This window comes from Euphorbia lathyris, chromosome 10, assembly GCF_963576675.1.
Source record: "Euphorbia lathyris chromosome 10, ddEupLath1.1, whole genome shotgun sequence".
NCBI lineage: Eukaryota > Viridiplantae > Streptophyta > Magnoliopsida > Malpighiales > Euphorbiaceae > Euphorbia > Euphorbia lathyris.
This window is the reverse complement of record NC_088919.1, coordinates 60,206,664-60,227,181: the sequence shown is the minus strand read 5'-3', so window position 1 is coordinate 60,227,181 and position 20,518 is coordinate 60,206,664. Positions and strand designations below refer to the sequence as shown.

Genomic DNA, 20,518 nt, shown 5'->3' with positions numbered 1-20,518 from the left:
GATCTTCGTTTTTAGCAAAACGAAAACCTCGGTCTATGTTTAAATATTTTTCTTTTACAAATATCAATTTAACAAACGTGGAAAATATTTTTTTTTAGATTCTTCTTTTTTTAAAGCAATCTTTTAACCTTTTTAAATATTATGGCTTAAACAACCCAATTGGTTGGAGGATGAAATGTAAAATTTGATTGGCAACACAAAGATATTAACAAAAAGATGAGATGCCACGAACGGTGAAAAACTGAAAGTAAAAAGGGCCTTTTTGAGAAAAGGCAAGCAAAAAGGTGGGCCAACTCAAGCTAAAAGCCAACTAACCTACAATAAAACCTCACCGTTCATTTCTCATCTTCTGCCCAAAAAGCTCATTTTGTACCAAAAACGACACACTCCACGTGGCCCATAACCTCCAGTCTAGTAATAATAATAATATCTTCTAGATTTCTTGATCAAAATTATTAGATTTAATATGTCACGGGTTTATTAAAAAAAAAACTATTGATTTACCATCTCAATTTGCAAGGTTGTTTCATTTAACGGTAATTTTTAAATAAAATACTACTCCCTCCTTTTCATATTACATGACTTTTTAGAGAGTTATATAGAAATTAAGGATATTGTAAAAAAGACATTGTTGCCCCTTATTTATTGATTCTAATATTTATTTATTCTATAATAAGTCCATTATTCTAATTAATTTTCGTGTAACCGCGTTTTATAGCAGAAAAAAAGATGACTTAACGTGTACTGATCATACAAAGTGTCATGTAATATGAAACAAAAAAATATTTCTAGAAAGTCATGTAATATGAAACGGAGGGAGTAATTTTCAGATAAACAATTATGATTATTTTTTTTTCAAAATAAAGACTGAGGTTTTCAATTTTAATAAAATAAAGATTTTTTCGATTGATACTATTAAAATCACATATTTTAATAAAATAACGATTTCAAAAATGATATATTTTAAGAATTACTAATATTCTAAAAAACTTTAATTCTTCAACTTTTTTATTTTGAGATTATTTAGATGATGTTTGATAAAAAGAGGAAAAGTTAATGTTTAGAGAGAAAAAGTTCCAAAAAAGATGATTTTTAAAATCGAAAATGTAGTTCCATAGCAAATATGACATTGAACAACTTTAATTCTCGAAAATTTTCATTTTCAGGTCGTTAAAGATGGTTTTAACAACATTAATCCAAAAGGTCATTGTTTTTTTACAAGTGCGAAACCTCAATCCTCGTTTTGACACAGTCCTTTATCTAAAAATTAGTGAAACCACAAGGGTTTTATTTGAAATTTACCTTTAATTTAGTTAGCTTTTAAGTCACATAAATTTATTTAAATTATATCGTTTATTTGGTAGAAAATATTAACATTTTGATAAATTATTACTTAAAATTTTTTGAAGGATAAAGTATCAAAATAGATCTATCGTTTTTTAGAATCTATCAATTTAGATCTCGCATGCAAAATGCAATAATATAGACATAACCTTCAAAAAAAAGGTACCAATTCAGGTTTTGATAACGAAATGTGACACATCATTCATACTACTCCGTTAAGTTCTGTCAATTGTACATAGAGGGAAAAATTAGAACTTAATAGAGTAATATGAATTATGTGTCACATTTCGTTATCGATATCTAAATTGGTACTCTTTCTTAAACATTAAGTATACATTGATGCTATTTTGTATATAAAGTCCATTACTATTTTCCCAAAAAATTTAGACCAATTTTAGTATTTTATCCTAAATTTTTATGTTTGAAAATAAATATTTTTTTTGGTGTTTGGACAACTATAAATGAAAAGGTGACTATTGTTTTCAAAATAGTAAAAAAGAAATTAAATAGAATTTTAAAAAATTTAAGAAAATGTTTTACTTTTTTAAAAAATAAAATGTTTTCTTAATTTTTTTTAAAAAATTTAATTTTCTATAGACTTATTTTTTTAAATAAACAAATATCAAAAAATTAAAAAAATATTTTTTCTTTATAATATTTTTTTGACAAACAAAACTACCTAAGCTTGTTATTACTCATTTGAATTTGCTCAAAGCTCACATCGTCATTTCAATATCCAAAAAAAAATTTAGTTATATATATATATATTCAGATGTAAATGGCATGGAAATTTCCAATAGAATATGGATATAAGTTTTGTCCATTTAAATTTTAAAGACAGGAAAATTCTTGATAGTTTAGACATTGGAATGGAAAATATAATCCTTCTTATTTACATCCCTAATCCTATAAATTAAAATATAAACTTTTTAAAAATATGTGACGGGTCCTTAAATTATTGTATCATTAAATTATTGGCGATTGGCGAATACCCTACATTATCCGTACGTCAGTTGTATATTAAAAAAACTTCTTGTTCAAATTCATTTTTACTTAAGAAATTAATTATATGCTGATGATTAGGTAAATTTAAGTAATCAATCGGTATTTTATGTCAAAGTTTAGGGGCTGTTTATGTATTATGCCAAATTATTATATTTCCAAAAAAATGCGATGAGTTATTTTAACGGTGGAGAATGAGTCTAGTGGGCCCCACAAACCCCATCCCCATGCAGCTCCCCACTGCACACGTAGCATTTCCACTGCATTTTGCCCCTTGCCTTCAATTCAATCTACACTCACTAAACTGGTCTAGACGAAGAAAGATCTTTTTTTCCCTTCTCTACTCCTCCTATTCTCCGGCACGCATCTCTCGCTCTCCTCCGACTTCGATTTCAATCAACCACCGCGAGATCTCTCCTCTCTTTTCTCTTTTCAAAACTATCAATGGTGAACTACACCTTGTCACCCGGAATACGTTTTCCATGTGCACCGTCGTCGTCTTTGTGCAAATCTCACTCCACTGGCTTCAATGGCGATCGAAGCAGTCCTGCTTCCCTTTCTTTTTCCTTGAAGAAACCTTCATTTTCTCGTAATATTTCTTTCCTTGATTTTGTATTTTTGTTACTGTTCTTTTTTGAGGTGTGATGTGGTATGAAAATGGAGGAGCTAAGTTAGATTGGTTGGAGAGTGAATATGATAGCGTTTGGCATTGATGCGATACTTTAATTTCTTTTAATAGACAGTGTGTTTGTAATTGTTGAGTAATTGTTGATCTTCTGAGCTATTTTGTGATTCCGATGTTGACATTGTAATGAAGAAAAATTGAAATTGTTGATTTCAAATTGGCACAGAAATATTTGCGGCTGGATCGCTGATTCCTTTTTTCATACAGTGTGTTTGTAATTGTTGAGTAATTGTTGATCTTCTGAGCTATTTTGTGATTCCGATGTTGACATTGTAATGGAGAAAAATTGAAATTGTTGATTTCAAATTGGCACAGAAATATTTGCGGCTGGATCGCTGATTGATTTTTTTAAAACATATAATCAGAATATCAATAATTTTCTTTAGCACTTGTTTCAGCTGTTCATCAGGATTGTTTTAGTTCTTTCTTCCACCAGCCAAACTGAAATTGATCATATTATTTGCTCTTGTAATATATAGACCTGATCTGTTGCTTGTTTGTAGGGAAGATCCTTGCTAGAAAGTCTTCTATTGATTCTGATTCCTCAAATATAGCAGTCACAGCGTCTGAGAAAACCACTGTTCCTGGTGTCGAGGTTGATGAGTCTTCTTCTTCTTTAACCGATCAATTAGAAGCCCCTGGCAAGGTTTCTGAAGAATCTCAGGTTTGTGACTATCTACATGAAAAGTTGAGGTTGAATCCCATGTAAATTTTAATTTAGAGTTTGAGATGGTTCATGGCTGGCAGTAGAAGGAAGATAAACTTTATGCTAAATGTAATTACGTGAAGGAAGGGGTGTATGCAATCGTTAGATTATTTAATAATTATGTGCCACTGCCAGTCAATCAGCATGTTTATTGTCAGAAAGCAGACACAATTTATCTATGAAAAATATCTGCAAGGATGAACAGTCATGTATTTGTTATTTCTCTTACTAAATTATTGTAAAAGTTTCTTATGGCCAACTAGGCCTATGGTGAATGTCTGTTAATGAACTTAAATCCCACAAAACTTCAGCGACAGAAAAACAGAGTACCCTGATGGCAATAGTGATTTGAGTAGAATTTCATAAATGACAATGCTATGAACATATTGTAGAAGTATCCTGCTCTGAAGGCTTGAACAAGCCTTGCACTCAAAACTATGAAAATATCAAATGCAACATTTTAAATATATGAATATATTATGCATACCTTCTGCCTTTACTTATCAAATCAAGGGTGGAATAACTAGGAACAAAGCTGAGAATATTCTTTTTTCCCGTTATGATATGATAGGAAAAATGAGAAAGGAAATAGGTTGAATTAATATGTGGACAGGAGGAGACAAATTATTCTCCCAGGGTTTGGAGAATGTCATTAAAAATTGCATATTTTCTCATAAATTAACATGTATTCTGAATGCTGTCATGTGTATCTTTATCAATATAATCAAGGATGTGATTCTCACTTTCATCACTCATTTGTTTATCCCCTCCCCCCGTTCTCTTGCTTCTCAAACAGGGTCAGATTGAATTCCTCTTTTCCTCTTTTCCTCACTTCTGTTATTGTAATTTTTGTTTGATTGATGTCATGGTCTTTGGATACCATGTAACAGACCATGAAAATACAGAGAAATCCATGGGATACCATGTAGAGTAAGATGCTACATTGATATATTAAACTTATGATGAATACACATATTTATACAAGGTTTTCCCTACAATAAAGAAAACATAGTGGCCCTACTAGCAGCCTATAGCTGTCACAGCAGCCTAAGCATGCTATACATTTATTACATTGACTTTCTGTAACAGGCATTTTCTGATTTGCCTAAAAGAGTCAACAAAAATTTGAGAAAAAATTGTCAATTTGGAAGAATCAGATAAGGGGTATATCTTGAAACGTAGTAGAGAACCCTTTTGGATAAATGAGTATATTATTGTGATCATCAGTCTACTGTCTTTCATTTTTCATGACGGAACAGTTGTCCAGATAACTGTTCTAGGCTTAATTAAACCCACGACTGAGCTCAGTTGCTGTGTTTAGACATCTGATACTTCAAGTAACTAATGAGCATAGTCAGGCCTTCACAAGTAATTGGTCAAGAGAGCCAAACTTATGGCATCTAATTCATACTTTCCACTATTTGGTTATGCTTTTATGGTGCTTGTGACAGGTACTGGATGATGTACAGAGACTTACAATGAAGGATGCTGAGAATGCTGAGGTTGCAGTAGAACAAAAGACATCTATCAATTTGCATGAGGCAGATGTCGCTGAAAAGGTCGAATCCAAACCAGGGTCCGTTCCTCCACCTGGTACTGGGCAGAAAATATATGAAATAGATCCAAGTTTGTCAGGTTTTCGTCAGCATCTCGACTATCGGTGAGGTTCTAATATTCATTTTCAAAACTGTTTCCTCAGTTAAAATGTGTTATCCAATCATTATATGGGGAATTTTATTAAAGGATGACATCATGACACCTTATTTAGTTCCGTAGATTATATTTATTTTGAGTATTATAAAGTGCCATCCTAGATTCTTTATATTCTTAATCTATGACTATTAGCCCTGCAAGGTTGTAAATGGATGGCATTGCATGCTAGTACTTGCATTTGCTTGAATTACATTTCAATTGAGGTCTATTGATTTTTTTCTTACCATAAATGGTCCAAATAACAAAACAGATATTATTATTTTATTTAATCTCAAGGAAAACTTTCAAGCCTATATCATTTCGTTCCTTGGAAACAATTAATGTGAAATATTTGGAGAAAACTATACTTTCTTATTCAAGATATTGCAATTACCCAACCAGAAACCCAAGGAAACTGAAAACTTTTCATTAAAGAGATACGAATTTCCATATTCTTTTCTTAGACTAATTGATTGTACTTATATATATGCCTTTTGTTTTAGATTCCTGTTTTTTGTGGAGTTAGCCTAGTTGTTATGCTAGTTTAAAGACTTGAATCTTTTGCATTCTACCTGATCTTTGCCCTATTACAGGTATTCAGAGTACAAAAGATTGCGTGCAGAAATTGACAAATATGAAGGCGGGCTGGAGGCATTTTCTCATGGTTATGAAAAGTTTGGTTTTTGTCGCAGGTATTAATCTGTATTTGATCCTTGCACTATTTTTTCTTTTATTTTGCTGCACTGTATGTACAAATCATTCTGTTATTTGATGTAGTACTCCATTTCTGGTACCTGCTATCACTTTTTTAATCTCAATAGATTGTAATTGAAATGATGCAAGAGAGTCTAGTTAGTTAAAAGAGGCAAAATAATATTGACATTTAGTTGGCCAAACTTGACAAACAAATTGCAATTTCGCATGATTAGCTGAGCTGTTTCTCCTAGTGTTATGAAACTATGTTTTCTCAGCTAAATGCTTCCAATCTATGTTGCATGGAAACGGAAACGGATACGGAAACTGAAACGGAAACGATACTGGGAACGTAATTCTGAAAAACATAGGAAACGGAAACGTGGAGAAACGTGTAAATATTAAAAATATAGGGGCATATTTATAAATATTAAAAATGTAATAATACGTTAAATAAAAACAAGATTGAAGAACAATATGAAGAAAGTCCAAGCTCAATCAAATTTCAAGAGACAAGGATTATAGGAGAAAGAAATATGGATAAGTTCTTTAAATTGAAGGATACAAGGAAGTAATTATATCTCAAACAGAAAGTTTCAATTTTTCTAATCTTAGATTGAGCAGGAACTGCAAAATAAAAAGGTTGAATTTCCAAAATTTTGATCGAAATAGGTAGGGAAAACCGTCTAAAAATTGAGAGACACGTTTCATTACGGAAACGTGCCCGGAAACGTTTCGTATCAATTTCCGAGAGTTTCCGTTTCCCACATCTGCCGGAAACGGGGAAACGCTTGTCATGAAGAGTTTCCGTGCATTATGAGAATTCGTACAATTGACTTTTTGAATGTCTCAAATTTTCTGGTATCTCGTTTTACTAAAAGATGTCTTAGAATAGTTTGAAAAGATCCAATTATTAGCAGTCTTAAATGGTGATTGCGCACTTGAGAATTTACTTTTATATCCCAGCTGGTCTACCAAGAGATTTGTACTAGCTCCATGAATTGACTACTTCCTCTTCTTTGTGATGGCACCATAGTTGTTAAAGGCACACCTCCCTCAAGGCTCAAGGTAGTGAGCCTTGATTGCAGAAAGCGAGGCCCTGTTTAATAGGCACTCGCCTTGTGCGTCTCGCCTGGGCCTCGGCGCCTGAATCAAGGCGCTCCTCTGTGTTTTCACTAGGGTTTTTTTTCTTTTTCTTTTTTACTATTTTGTGTAAAACAAATGTTTGACTAATCTCAACCACTAATCTAATTGAAAAAAGCTTAATCTTAACCCTTGATTTAAATAAGAATATCAAGACACAACTAAATATAAAAAGACTAGAGAGGGATTATAATCTCTAGTGGTTGATTATAATCTCTTTTGTATAAATAACTAAATATAGTTCTTGATACTTCACTATCAGTTCTTGATACTTCACTATCAGCAGATATTCATAGTGGTTGATTATAATCTCTTTTGTATTTCAGTGAAAAAGGAATAACCTATAGGGAATGGGCACCAGGAGCCATGGTACATTCTGTGTCATCCCTGTATTATGTGGTTTTAAATATTCTTTTGAACTTTTACTCTCAATAATGGGGAATTTCATAATAACTGGATTTTAGTACTATCACTTCGAATGTGATGACCTTCAGTTCAGGTTTTGGGTTGAATCTTTCATCTGCTTAGTTTTTGTACTTATATAATGTGTTGCAATGCATGTAATATAACATATTTATAAAAATGTTCCTTCTTATATCCAAAAGGTTGTTTCTTTGTGATTTATCAGCTGGAATGTTCTTTCCAGCTGATGTTAATAAATTTACTAATGAAAAGATTTTTGTATTTCCTACTCTGTCTTATGAATGGCTATATTTACATAATTTCCAGTCGGCTGCTTTGATAGGAGATTTCAACAACTGGAATCCAAATGCAGATGTTATGACTCGGGTATGTTCTATCAGAACCACTATTTTGAGTCTTCAGTCCATATCCAAGCATTTCCTCCTTGGTTGAATTGATATTATGAATAGCTGTTTTGGAGATCATTTTACTCACTATATCATTGAGAATTGGAAATATTGTATCCCTTCATACATTTTGACTTTCAGAGTTATCAGCGTCTTTAACTCTTTTATTTATTTCAAATGGAAGCATATGGAGAAAAAAATAGGTTGTTTGTAGTTCATTCTTGCACGGCTAGATCATTTGACTGACATTTGCATTAACAAGAAACATAGGAGCTGTAAAGGGGCTTTGACCAGATTATAAAATACTGCAATTTGAATCCTTGTTGTAGAGAAGTCAAGATTTTAAACTTCCTGTTCTATCCCTTGAACAAAAGGAAACTGCTACACAATCAGTAAATTGTCTTTGCTTTGAAGTGTTTGTATGGACCTCGGTTTTGTGCTCTTGGGGTAGCAGAAATAGGATTGAAATTGGACATTGCCTGATTGTAAAGGTTTTTCCATGTTATTGGAGCACATAAAGTTTGAATTATGTTGTAGACTATTGATGTTTATCGTTGCCTTAATATTATAATTCGATAGCCATCATTTAAAAGACATGGGGTGGAAAATGGAGGAAAATGATATATAATGGCATTGCCATTATCACTGGAAATCCTTGGTGAAGATGATAGTGGTGAAGGGAGGATAATACCTTAGGTTGAAATGCATTGTTTTTCCTTCTGGTTGGGGTGTTGGTGTGAACCATGGATCACAAATTTAACTGTATCAAGCACAAAGGTGGTTAATCTTGTCCAAGTTTCATCAAATGATATATTGTTGTGAAGTGTGCTATTTTCTGGCTTCATATGAACTCCTGTTAGATCTCTTATGTGTAAAACCATATTATATGCAGAATGAGTTTGGTGTATGGGAGATCTTTTTGCCGAATAATGCAGATGGTTCATCTCCAATTCCCCATGGTTCTCGAGTGAAGGTAATATTTCTCAAGGTTAAATTTTGGATATACTGGTGATTCATGGTAAAAGTTATCTGTTTAATATTTACATTCCATCCATTTCTTGTTACTTTCTTTAAGCAAATAAAATAAGATTTATTTTTCCTTTTCTTGAAGTCTAAATATATATTCACATGCAAAGTGTTACTGATGCTTCTAAGAATTGTCACTTCATTTCTTTCTTGAACTTACTGGCAAAAGATGAATAGGTTATAGCCTACAAAAGACAGGATGCTGCTGTTAGAAGGCATATTAGTAATAATAAGCTGTTATTTGCATACTATAAAAATGATCCCATAGAAAAATTGGCATATCCAAGACAATCGCACTCTGATCTTTATTGCAAGATGGATAGAGGATGAGAGCTAAGCTGGTGTTAAATGAATAGCTTGGCTTCTTTGGTGTTTAAATTATCTTGAAGCTATTTGTTGATTCTAATGAACATATGGATCATCAAGTTAAAATTGTCAGACATAAATGAAGAGGAAGATGTTATTCTCCTCAAAATAAATGAACTTCTGCTAGAATAATAAAGACTACAAAGAGGAAGATGTTATTATCCTCAAAATGATAATTCCTCCATTCCTTTTTAATTATCACTTTTGAGAAAATTCCAAATTCCTTTATATTTGTTGTTTTTAGATTTCCAATGACATTTAATATTCTTTTTCCAATTTTACTCTTATATTTTCATTTTATAATTATTAATGTTGTGAGAATACCCAAATCCCAAAACAAGGGTAATTTAGTCTTAAGCACTTAATTTTATTGTAAATACAAGGCTAATTAATGCTCCTTAATCCTAGTGAAAATAACAAAAGTGACAAGTAAAAAGGAATGGAGGGAGAACAAAAGAAAACTAAGAGAGCTATCTAATGTTGTTCATATTTACTGGAGAGAGATCCTGGATGCCACAACAGCATTATTTTTTACATAAACCTTTTAATATCATCTGCATCGTGTAGGTGGGTGTGTTTTAAATTTATAACATATATTTCGATATTAATTAGAAGAGTAAATATCCTAAATTTTGCATCATTTTGCTTATTGCCTTCATTTGAAAAAGGATTGTCACTAATTTAGAGGTTGTAATTCATTTGAGGATTTTGAGTCCATGCAATTGCACTATTGTGCTACGATGTTGGAACATATATTTTGAATCTAAAACTACTTATCAGTTATCATGTCTGAAACTCTAACTTGGCTCTATGAACACAGATACGCATGGATACTCCATCTGGCATCAAAGATTCTATTCCTGCTTGGATTAGGTTTGCAGTACAGGCACCAGGTGAAATCCCATACAATGGCATATACTATGATCCGCCAGAGGAGGTATGTTTTTCTCAGTTTTTGCTCTCTATTTCTTCTTCTTCTTTTTTTTTTCCCCAATCCTGGAAGAAGATGGATTTTTTTTTTTTTTTGAGTCTGGATCTGCCTAATGATACTATCGAACTTAATTCAAGTCAAAGTTAAACAGTAGTGCAGTAAAGAACTGTCGAATGGCAAAAAAAAACTAGTATTTAAATGAGGTATTTCGATGATTGATAGAGTTATTTTCCATCTTGACCCTACCAAACAGCCCATGTCCTAAGATTTTGCATTTCTTCTTAGGTGCCATCTCCCAAGATCAGAAAAGGAGTGTACAAAAGCAAATAAAAAGACTGGGGAAACATATTCATGATTGTGAGCTTAGATTTTGTTATACAATTTGAATGATTAACTAAGTTTCCAGAAAACCGCACAACTAGTTTTTCTTAGTTGCTAATTGAACATGTCATGGTACCGTTTGAACCAAAAGCTTAAGCTGATAGTTAAGGCCCAATCATAAATCTTATATTAATCTCTGACACACCTCCACACACAAATGCCCCTGGGCTTGCAGCGCGTATAACACAGGCCCATCCCACCATGTGTTTTTAATTCCACAAATTATGAGGTTGTCAGGACTCTAACCCTCGACTATTTGGTCCAAGAGGCTCTGATACCATGTCATGGAAACGTTTGAACCAAAAGCATAAGCTCATAGTTACGGCCCAATCATAGATCTTATATTAATCTCTGACAGAATATAGGTGCTGTTAAGAATTCAAACACATAGATGACAATATAAACAAGAAATACTGATGTATTGATATATTTCACTAATGTTAACTTACAATACTAGGATGAACAAAAGATACAATGGATAGAGCTAACCCTCTAATCCCACAGGAGAAATCTCTCTCTCTTCTAAGTAGAACCACTGCTAAAGGCAGCCAGCAATAAACTGAACGATCCCCTTTATATTCTCTATATCCTTCCTTAAATACTAATGACCCATACCCCAAATAATATTGGCTCATACCCCTGTTCTCTACAACTCACCTTTCCAGAACATTCCTACTAATGGACTAGGCTATTCTCTATCAGGTGCTTACACTTCAGTAGCTGCATCCAATTTTAAATATATGTATTATTTACGAGTGACTATTCAATTCCATACAAGATTTCCGCCCTTAGTTGAGTCATGAACCATCAAGGCTGGTCCTATCTTACTTTGTAAAATCTTTGAGAACAGAAATTCAGTTGAACATGTACCATTGCTTGATTGTTTTTCTAATCTTTCTGTAACATGGTTGTGGTACTGATGCCCTTATTCATTTCTTTACAGGAGAAGTATGTGTTTAAACATCCTCAGCCAAAGAGACCAAAATCACTTAGGATTTACGAGTCACATGTTGGAATGAGTAGTACGGTACACATCTTCTCATTTGTCAACAAAATTTCATCAATATTGTTATTTATATTGTTAATTTTCATCTTCAATGCTTTAACATAATCTCAATATTTTGGAGTTCAATTATGATTGTATTTTAGATTTTCTGTGTTGGTGTGTAAACAGAATGTTCTTTTCCATCTAATGGATTTGATTTTCAGAGCCCCCTATGATTCTGATGTAGTGGGGTTACAACCCATTTGATACAGATGTCAAACTGATACAAGCATTACTCATGGAATAAGAATCTTTCTGTAAATGCAGTTAAAATTATATAAAAGGATTGACATATACTTTAAATTTAAGTTTGTACAGCTATAGATAACCCAAATAGCTAGAGATTGGACTGTTTTTGCAACATTCATGTGTGTCATGAGAATTTTCTTCCCACAGTTCATTCCTGTTCCTAAAAAATTACTGATCTAAATTGTGCTCTGCATGAATCTTGAATGTTTTATTCGTGCTGCAAAATGAATTCTGGTTCTTTTTTTGGTTAAGAAAATGTAAAACCACAAAATTTGCCCTATTTTTACTGATATAATTTTGATTCAATGAAAAAACGGCTCCTGTTGGTTACAAGTTGAATTGGAAGTTGAGGTCTTGCTTGAAGTCTTTGATTGAGAGTTTTGACTCTAGCTCAAGTTTATTCCCAAAGCTCATAGATATAGGCTGTAATTGATGGAGAAAATACTCTGTATATTTAATATATATAATTCAAGATGCAAGGGTATCTTGTTTATGCATGTGTTAACGTATTCATGAAAAAAAAAATTACTTGTTTGAAAGTATAAAAATTTTGTGCTGGAATTTTAGTTCTTCAAATTTGATATACATAAAGCATTAGTACCTAGAAATTACAGTTACATCACACGCAAGGACTTTTTGAAACTTGAACAGATTATAATTTTGATAAGCTTACAAATATTTTCATTTGCAAAATTCTGTTCATAAAGATTTTCAGCTCAATTTTGGTTCATGTAGTAAATGAGTTGAGCATGCCAAATCACAGCTTAGTTTTGGATAAATTGTTGGTCCATTGCTTTGCTAGAGTAGTTTATTGACCGGTTTTGGCTTTCTATATTTGATGTTATTCAGTTTATTGATTGCTTTCATTGAGTTGCTGTATCAAAATATCTAGTTGACTTAAAAAATCTTAAAATTTGTGCGCTATGTTCATCTACTTAAGGAGTGCCATGGCCTTTATTTAATGATTATATTTCTTTTTCTTCTTTCTTTTTGTCTTCAGTCTTTCTTGTTTACCTCTAACAGTATTACCTACGGTTAAATGCAGGAGCCAAAGATTAATACATATGCCAACTTTAGAGATGATGTGCTTCCGCGTATCAAAAAGCTTGGTTATAATGCTGTGCAGATCATGGCTATTCAAGAACATTCATATTATGCTAGTTTTGGGTATAGTCATTCTTTGGCATAGGCTCCATTTTGCATTATCCCTCTGTTTAATTGTATACTTGTCCATTATGGTGTTTGTTGGTTGGTGGGAGTGCTTCCCTATCATGATGCAGTTTCCCTTTGATGCAATGCAGGTACCATGTCACAAACTTTTTTGCACCTAGCAGTCGGTTTGGAACTCCTGATGATCTGAAGTCCCTAATAGATAAAGCTCACGACTTAGGTCTGCTTGTTCTTATGGATATTGTTCATAGGTAAGATCTAGATCTTTTCTTATATTTACAGGTTATGTAAGCAAACGTTTATGGGGATAAGCAGATGTGAAATAAAGTATGAGTTCAATATTATGCCACCTTCAGTTCTATGAGAGCAAATATTTTTGTTGTGCATGTTTCGGTACCTTTTTTTGGCATCATTTGATCATCTTTATACAACTGCAACATTTTTTTTTTCAGTTTTTGTAAAGGTAAATGCTAGACCATTTGCCAACATGTCAAATTTTATTTTCTATCTTTATTTTGTTTGGACCACTTATTGATATTGTCTTGTTTTTCAATTACTTATTCTTATAAATCCAGCCATTCATCAAATAATACATTGGACGGACTTAACATGTTTGATGGAACCGATAGCCAATATTTTCACTCTGGATCAAGAGGCTATCATTGGATGTGGGACTCTCGCCTTTTCAACTATGGAAGCTGGGAAGTATGTTTTGTTTTCTTTGCTTTTTATTTATTTTTTTAAGCTTGAGAATTCATTCATTATACTAAGCTTACTGTCATTCTTTCCCTTTATCCTGTTACCGATCTGGACTGAGTTTTCCTTTTTTATATAGGTACTAAGGTATCTTCTTTCAAATGCAAGATGGTGGTTGGATGAGTACAAGTTTGATGGGTTTAGATTTGATGGTGTAACTTCGATGATGTACACTCACCATGGATTGCAGGTGTCACTTGAATGGCATGGAATTATCATTTTTTTTTTATCATAATGGCTGAATTACTTGTTCAACTGATAATCAAGGCTTTAATATGCCCAATTCTTAGTGTAACCTAAGAAACTGGTGCTATGGATGAGTTTAATGTGGCTCCCATTATGTTTTTTCCTTCGACTTCTGATCTATTATTTCTGCTTTGGTGGAAGTCTGACTTCCCTCTATCACATGCTTTTATTGTGATCATGTTGCAGGTAGAATTTTCTGGCAACTACAACGAGTACTTTGGATTTGCAACAGATGTGGATGCTGTTATTTATTTGATGCTGGTTAATGATTTGATTCATGGTCTTTTCCCTGAGGCTGTCACTGTTGGTGAAGATGTATGTTCACAATCAAACTCTGTTGAATTTTCCTAATATAATCCTCAAGCAATTTTCTGCTTTGCTATCAATAATAATTTTCTGGCTGCACAGGTTAGTGGAATGCCAACATTCTGCGTTCCTGTCCAAGATGGAGGTATTGGATTTGATTATCGTCTCCACATGGCCGTTGCTGATAAATGGATAGAGATTCTTCAGTATGTCGCCACAAATTCCCTTATGTTGAAACTAATTTTTTTCTCCAGATTCTCCAGCATGAGAGTAAGACATCTCTAACCTATGCTTTGTGTTGCAATGATACTGGTTGTAGAAAGCCAGATGAAGACTGGAGAATGGGTGACATTGTTCATACCCTCACCAACAGAAGGTGGATGGAAAAGTGTGTTTCTTATGCTGAAAGTCATGACCAAGCTCTTGTTGGAGACAAAACAATTGCATTTTGGTTAATGGACAAGGTCAGAGAATTTCTTCCTTATTGACATTATCCACATCACTAAAAATTTGAAAATAATGTGCACCATTCAATAAGCTTAAGTGTCAATATGCATCAAATTTTGTGCTAATTGCTTGTGAAAAGTTATTTATGCATTCTTAATATTGAACTAGTTCTGGTGTTTAGACTTTACAGCTGAGCTTTTATAGGTCATCCTAAATTTATAGTATTGGTCTGTCTCGTGATAATTGAAAACAAGCATGAAAGGTGGACTGATATTTTTTGGAACTGCATGTGAGAGTTTGAGCAAGTGTTGTATAAGATGTGAAATTCTGTTCTCTGGACTAAAAGAACTTGTAAGTGTGGATCAATGGAAAAGGTAAATTAAAATCTTAATCAAATATTTGTGATGATCTTGTGCAATGTTGGTAACTATGAAGCTCCGATACGGGTACGCGTACGGGTATGGAAAACAACATTTCTAAAAAATATGAGATACGGTATATATATATATCATTTGTAATGAAAATTTAAAAGATATATAAATATATAAACCACAAATCAAATTCATAGAGTCATTATAAAACCAAATAACACTCATAAGTCATTATAAAACCACAAATAACATCTATAATATTAACTAATAAGTCATATAATCCTTATATTTTAAAGTTTTTTAATTTGTTAATGGGTGGTGGGTTGATATTACTTTATTTAATTTGTTATATAATCCTTATATTTTTAAAGTTTTTTTTTTTTAAAAAAAAAACCCTTACAATTTAACTATTTAATTATGAAAAGTATCCCCGGTGTATCCCCTAATTAAAAAAGAAAAAGAAAAAAAGGGGATACTTCCTAGCCGTATCCCGTACGTATCCCCGCCGTATCCCCGTCCTCCGGTACGGATACTTGTACATTGACCTCTTAGAAGTATCGGTGTTCATATGTTGATAATATGTTTGGCAAAGCATAACGATGAAGAAAGGAATTCATTGACCAGCTTTCAAGAGGATTTATTTGTTGCGGGATTGGTATTGAGAAGTCTCATGCATCTCATAAATGTCTTGTAGAAGTTAATGACAAAGTTGATTACGGATGTATAGTGATTGAGCTATATGGTAATTGCACATGTATTTGCATTCCAGAGCCATAACCACAAGTTCCTAAAGCTGTTTAACTTCTTTGAAGCCTCTACTGTAGTCTGTGAAGAAAACAGGTTTGTAAGGCTAATGTTTATATGTTTTCTCAGGATATGTATGACTTCATGGCTTTAGACAGACCATCCACTCCCCGCATAGATCGTGGAATAGCATTGCATAAAATGCTCAGGCTTGTGACAATGGGATTAGGTGGAGAAGGATATTTGAACTTTATGGGAAATGAATTTGGACACCCTGGTAAGATTTTTCAACTGCTTTTCTATTGATTCTTAACTTGTCTTTCTTTGATTTGTCATTGTAGGATGAGCCGGTAACTAATCTTCTGCTCTTCATGACATGGATATGTTGTTTGTCTATTTTTCCCTAACAGAGTGGATTGATTTTCCAAGAGGCGAACAACTTCTTCCAACTGGAGAAAGACTTGCTGGGAACAATAACAGTTATGATAAATGCAGGCGTAGATTTGATCTGGTAAGTCTGCAGACTCTGCTTGATTTTGTAATATCCTCCCGTTCGTTTTGGGTTCATATGGCTGATTCCGACTGTAGGCCACCTAGTATCTTTATTAGTAATGATATATCGCATATAGTGCAATTCGGGAATACTCTCTCTCTCTCTCTCTCTCTCTCTGTGTTTTATTGACTTTATTTTTGTATAGATTGTAAATTTAATACAGGACTAGTAAGAAGTCTAGAAGACTAAAAGCAACTATTCATATTTATCTGGAGGTTTTACACTTTCCACTGTTACCATGGATCAATTTTTGAAGAGCTTGCAGCTAACTCTGCTGTTATGGAACTATTTATCCTGTAGCCTTTGCAAACCCTTTTTTTACATAATTGACCTAGCATAGCAAAGCATCAGTTGCTGATAAAAGATTTATGTGAAATTCAGTATATGTTGTTGTTTGATGATACTTCTTTTTTTTTTTTTTCTTTTTTGCGTTGTAGATGACTGAAGCAAAATGGCTGAAACTTCTATAATTATTGCTAATGGATACAACTATGTTGCAGGGACACTTTGATTTGAATTGCTTCCATATGCGAAAACTGATAGAAACTTGTAGGAAATGTTTCCGGCGAATTTTCTGTAATTTGAGAAAATTGGAAACTTGTTCTTAAAATAATGTATGTTTCCATAACCATATTGGCGCATTAACCAATCCCTTAATCTACATCATGCACTAAACACTTTGTATTAGATTCTAAACTTTTCAAACTTTCAAAATGCAGAAATCCTCTCTTTCTTTTATGTAACTTGTATGGGGGGAGTTTTCCCCGTTTTGAATATAAAAATAATTAACGAATGTTACATTTTATAAATATGCCCTTGCATTTTACATGTTTCTCCACGCTTCCATCTCCAATATTTTTAAGAAATACCTTTAGGATACAAGAAATAAGGCACAGCAATTACAAGGTTAGTGATAATATAGGATGGTCGAAACTATATGCATTACTGTTTTTGTTGAGTCATAGGATCAATAATCACCTTCTAAACTTTGTGAACCACCAGTTGCAATGTGGGTTTTGGATTTGGTCTAATCGACTGTTGATTGATTGTATTCTTAGGGGGATGCAGAATATCTAAGGTATCATGGAATGCAAGAATTTGATCGGGCAATGCAGCATGTAGAAGATGCCTATGGTGTAAGTTACAGTAAAATTATTTGTATAATTTCGCTTTTATTGCTGATGTTCTACATTCATGTATTTGCTTTAAATTTTGTGTTAACATCACTTGCATATAAAAATTATTATTGGACCTTACTTATCAACTTAAGCTTTTGGGCTAAATGGTTCCTTCATATGGTATTAGAACCATTTAGCTTTAAATTAGAGATATAAAAAACTATTCTTGAACCTCAATTATCAGTTTGAGCTTTTAAGCTAAATGGTTCCTTGACATGTATAATGTTTTGAAAATAGAAAACAAACTGTGCATAATGCTCTGGCACTTTTGATGCAGTTTATGACTTCTGAGCACCAATACATATCACGAAAGGATGAAGGGGATAGGATTATTGTCTTTGAGAGGGGAGACCTTGTTTTTGTCTTTAATTTTCATTGGAATAACAGCTATTCAGATTACCGCGTTGGGTGCTTGAAGCCAGGAAAGTACAAGGTATATAACCTCTTTATCTCTCTTTTAGATGTGAAAAAGGCTAACAATTTTATTATTGTTGATTGACCCCACTTACCTGCTAAAAAATATTATCAGATTTTCTTTTTTTACAAATTTACTCTTTGACCTCACTAACATTATTGTTGAACCCATTCAACATTATTACATCAGTAAAAAAAATGACCCATTATTTCCTTAAAAGATAGTCAAAAGTGCATGTCCCTTAAGAATAGGAAAAAAGGAGAATCTAGGAAGATTTCCTTCATTTAAGAGAACTTTATATTCATTGAAGGTGGAAAGGTATTTGACTTATTAATTATTTCTTCATGATCTCTTGCTCTTTAAGCTAGTGAGTTTGTCAAATCACCTGGGAAAAAAAATCTAGACCTATTTAAACAATAAAATAAAGGGATAAGGTGCCAAAATAGGTCTATGGTTTTTGGAAGCACTAATATAGGCTTAACGTTTAAAAAAGGGTACCAATTTAGGCCTCGATAACGGTTGGAAGCACTAATATAGGCTTAACGTTTAAAAAAGGTACCAATTTAGGCATCGATAACGGAATGTGATACGTTATTCATATTACTCCGTTAAGTTCTGTCAATTGTATGTGGAGAGAGAAATTAGAACTTAACGGAGTAATATGAATAACGTATCACGTTCCGTTATCGAGGTCTAAATTGGTACCATTTTTTAAACGTTAAGCCTATATTAGCGCTATTTTGTACGTAGAGCCTAAATTGATACTTCCCAAAAAACCATAGGCCTATTTTGGTACCTTATCCCTAAAATAAACCTAAAAAAACTGCTACACCCTCTGTTCCACGAATATAAGAATAAATATGATTTCACACTGAACAAGAAAACATTAAGTATTTTATTGATATTTTCTGAATATACCCTCAATTAGTTAAGTGAATTAATGAATAAAATATTTAATTTGTTTTATACTTAGTAATATTAGAAAACTTCTACTATACTCCATAGAAGAAATAAATAAATACAAGTGGCATCGATTGATTGGTAGGGTGTATTGCTCTAGGAGTATTGTTGAACTTCTCAGTAATTTTAAACCATGATAAATAGGTTATAGTTAGAAAAGTGGTGGTTATTTGTAGATCACAGAGTAAGCCTATTTCACGTGTCGTTAAAAATGTGAATTTTTTGCCTATATTCATGGGGTGGAGGGAGTATAAACCGATCTACAAAAGTTATCTTGATTTTGCTACTATAGGGGATTATACACCTGTGAACCTGAATGTAAGTTCAGGTTTATGTTAAGTTCTCAGTAATGAATGATGAGTAACTTTACCTGCACAAACTTTAGGCCCGTGCACAAATGGATATTCTTTGATTTGTTTGATTTTCCATAATTTCTCCCAGAAAAACTTCTTCATGTCATGTGCTGATCAAATTATTTTGTGTTCCCTTTTTCCAGATAGTCTTGGATTCTGATGATCGGAAGTTTGGAGGCTTCGGTAGACTTAAGCACGATGTGGAGTACTTTAGCTTTGTAAGACATTGACCGAAAATCAGCACCTAAAACTTATATTCGTCTATTCTCTTGCTCTCCCATACAAATGGTTGCATCTTTATTTTTGCAGGATGGGTGGTACGATAACCGACCTCGATCCTTCATGCTTTACGCCCCAAGTAGAACAGCTGTGGTATATGCTTTAGTGGAGAATGAAAAGCAACCTGAACCTGAAGCAGCAGATGACTCACTGGAATCTTAAGGGATCCCTTCTACGCGGGATGGAACTTAAATTTGCATTGCCATTTTCAACACTGCTGACCGAGAAAGCATAGAAAAGATGAACAATGAGAGAGGAGATGCTTGCCATTTTGCAAATCCTTAGGGATCACACGGAGAAAATAATTCCAGGAAATGCAAATTTCATCTGGTATATGCTCTCGTCCAGTATTTGGCAGATATGGTCGCAATCTAGCAAAGTTTTGTGTATAGGCAGGCGTATTAGGATTTTGTAGGTTGATATCTAAATCTGCCATGTAAAGAAGGCGCAGTAATTGTCATTTTTATTGTAATGGATTTGATGGCTAAACACTTCTTGTACTCGATGTTCATAACGCACTAAATTTTAGGGTGTGAAAATGGATTGTCGTATAATAATAATCATATTACGTGATTTAAAGCTCTGTTTCTTTGTTAGAAAATATTTTTCTAATTTTCTGTCTAATTTTCTGGTGGTTGTTTGCTGAGTAAAATAATTAACGGATAATT

General features: G+C 33.1%; 1 protein-coding gene across 2 annotated transcripts; it reads left to right on the top strand.

Annotated features, from left to right (window-relative positions):
• Positions 1-2,629: 2,629 nt before the first annotated feature.
• Positions 2,630-20,433, top strand: LOC136208674 (1,4-alpha-glucan-branching enzyme 1, chloroplastic/amyloplastic-like). 2 transcript variants are annotated; one of them, XM_065999778.1, is made up of 22 exons: positions 2,630-2,935; positions 3,535-3,695; positions 5,189-5,397; positions 6,023-6,121; positions 7,592-7,634; positions 7,995-8,054; positions 8,967-9,047; positions 10,287-10,403; positions 11,722-11,805; positions 13,118-13,239; positions 13,374-13,493; positions 13,818-13,947; positions 14,078-14,188; positions 14,431-14,559; positions 14,653-14,756; positions 14,870-15,014; positions 16,242-16,389; positions 16,523-16,623; positions 17,724-17,801; positions 18,121-18,276; positions 19,715-19,789; positions 19,881-20,433. In XM_065999778.1, the coding sequence occupies exons 1-22, from the start codon at positions 2,791-2,793 to the stop codon at positions 20,010-20,012; spliced, it is 2,550 nt and encodes an 849-aa protein (XP_065855850.1). In that variant the 5' UTR covers positions 2,630-2,790; the 3' UTR covers positions 20,013-20,433. The 2 variants fall into 2 exon arrangements, with proteins under 2 accessions (XP_065855850.1, XP_065855851.1); XM_065999779.1 differs by having other exon boundaries at positions 2,796-2,935; positions 3,540-3,695.
• The last annotated feature ends 85 nt before the right edge of the window (positions 20,434-20,518 follow it).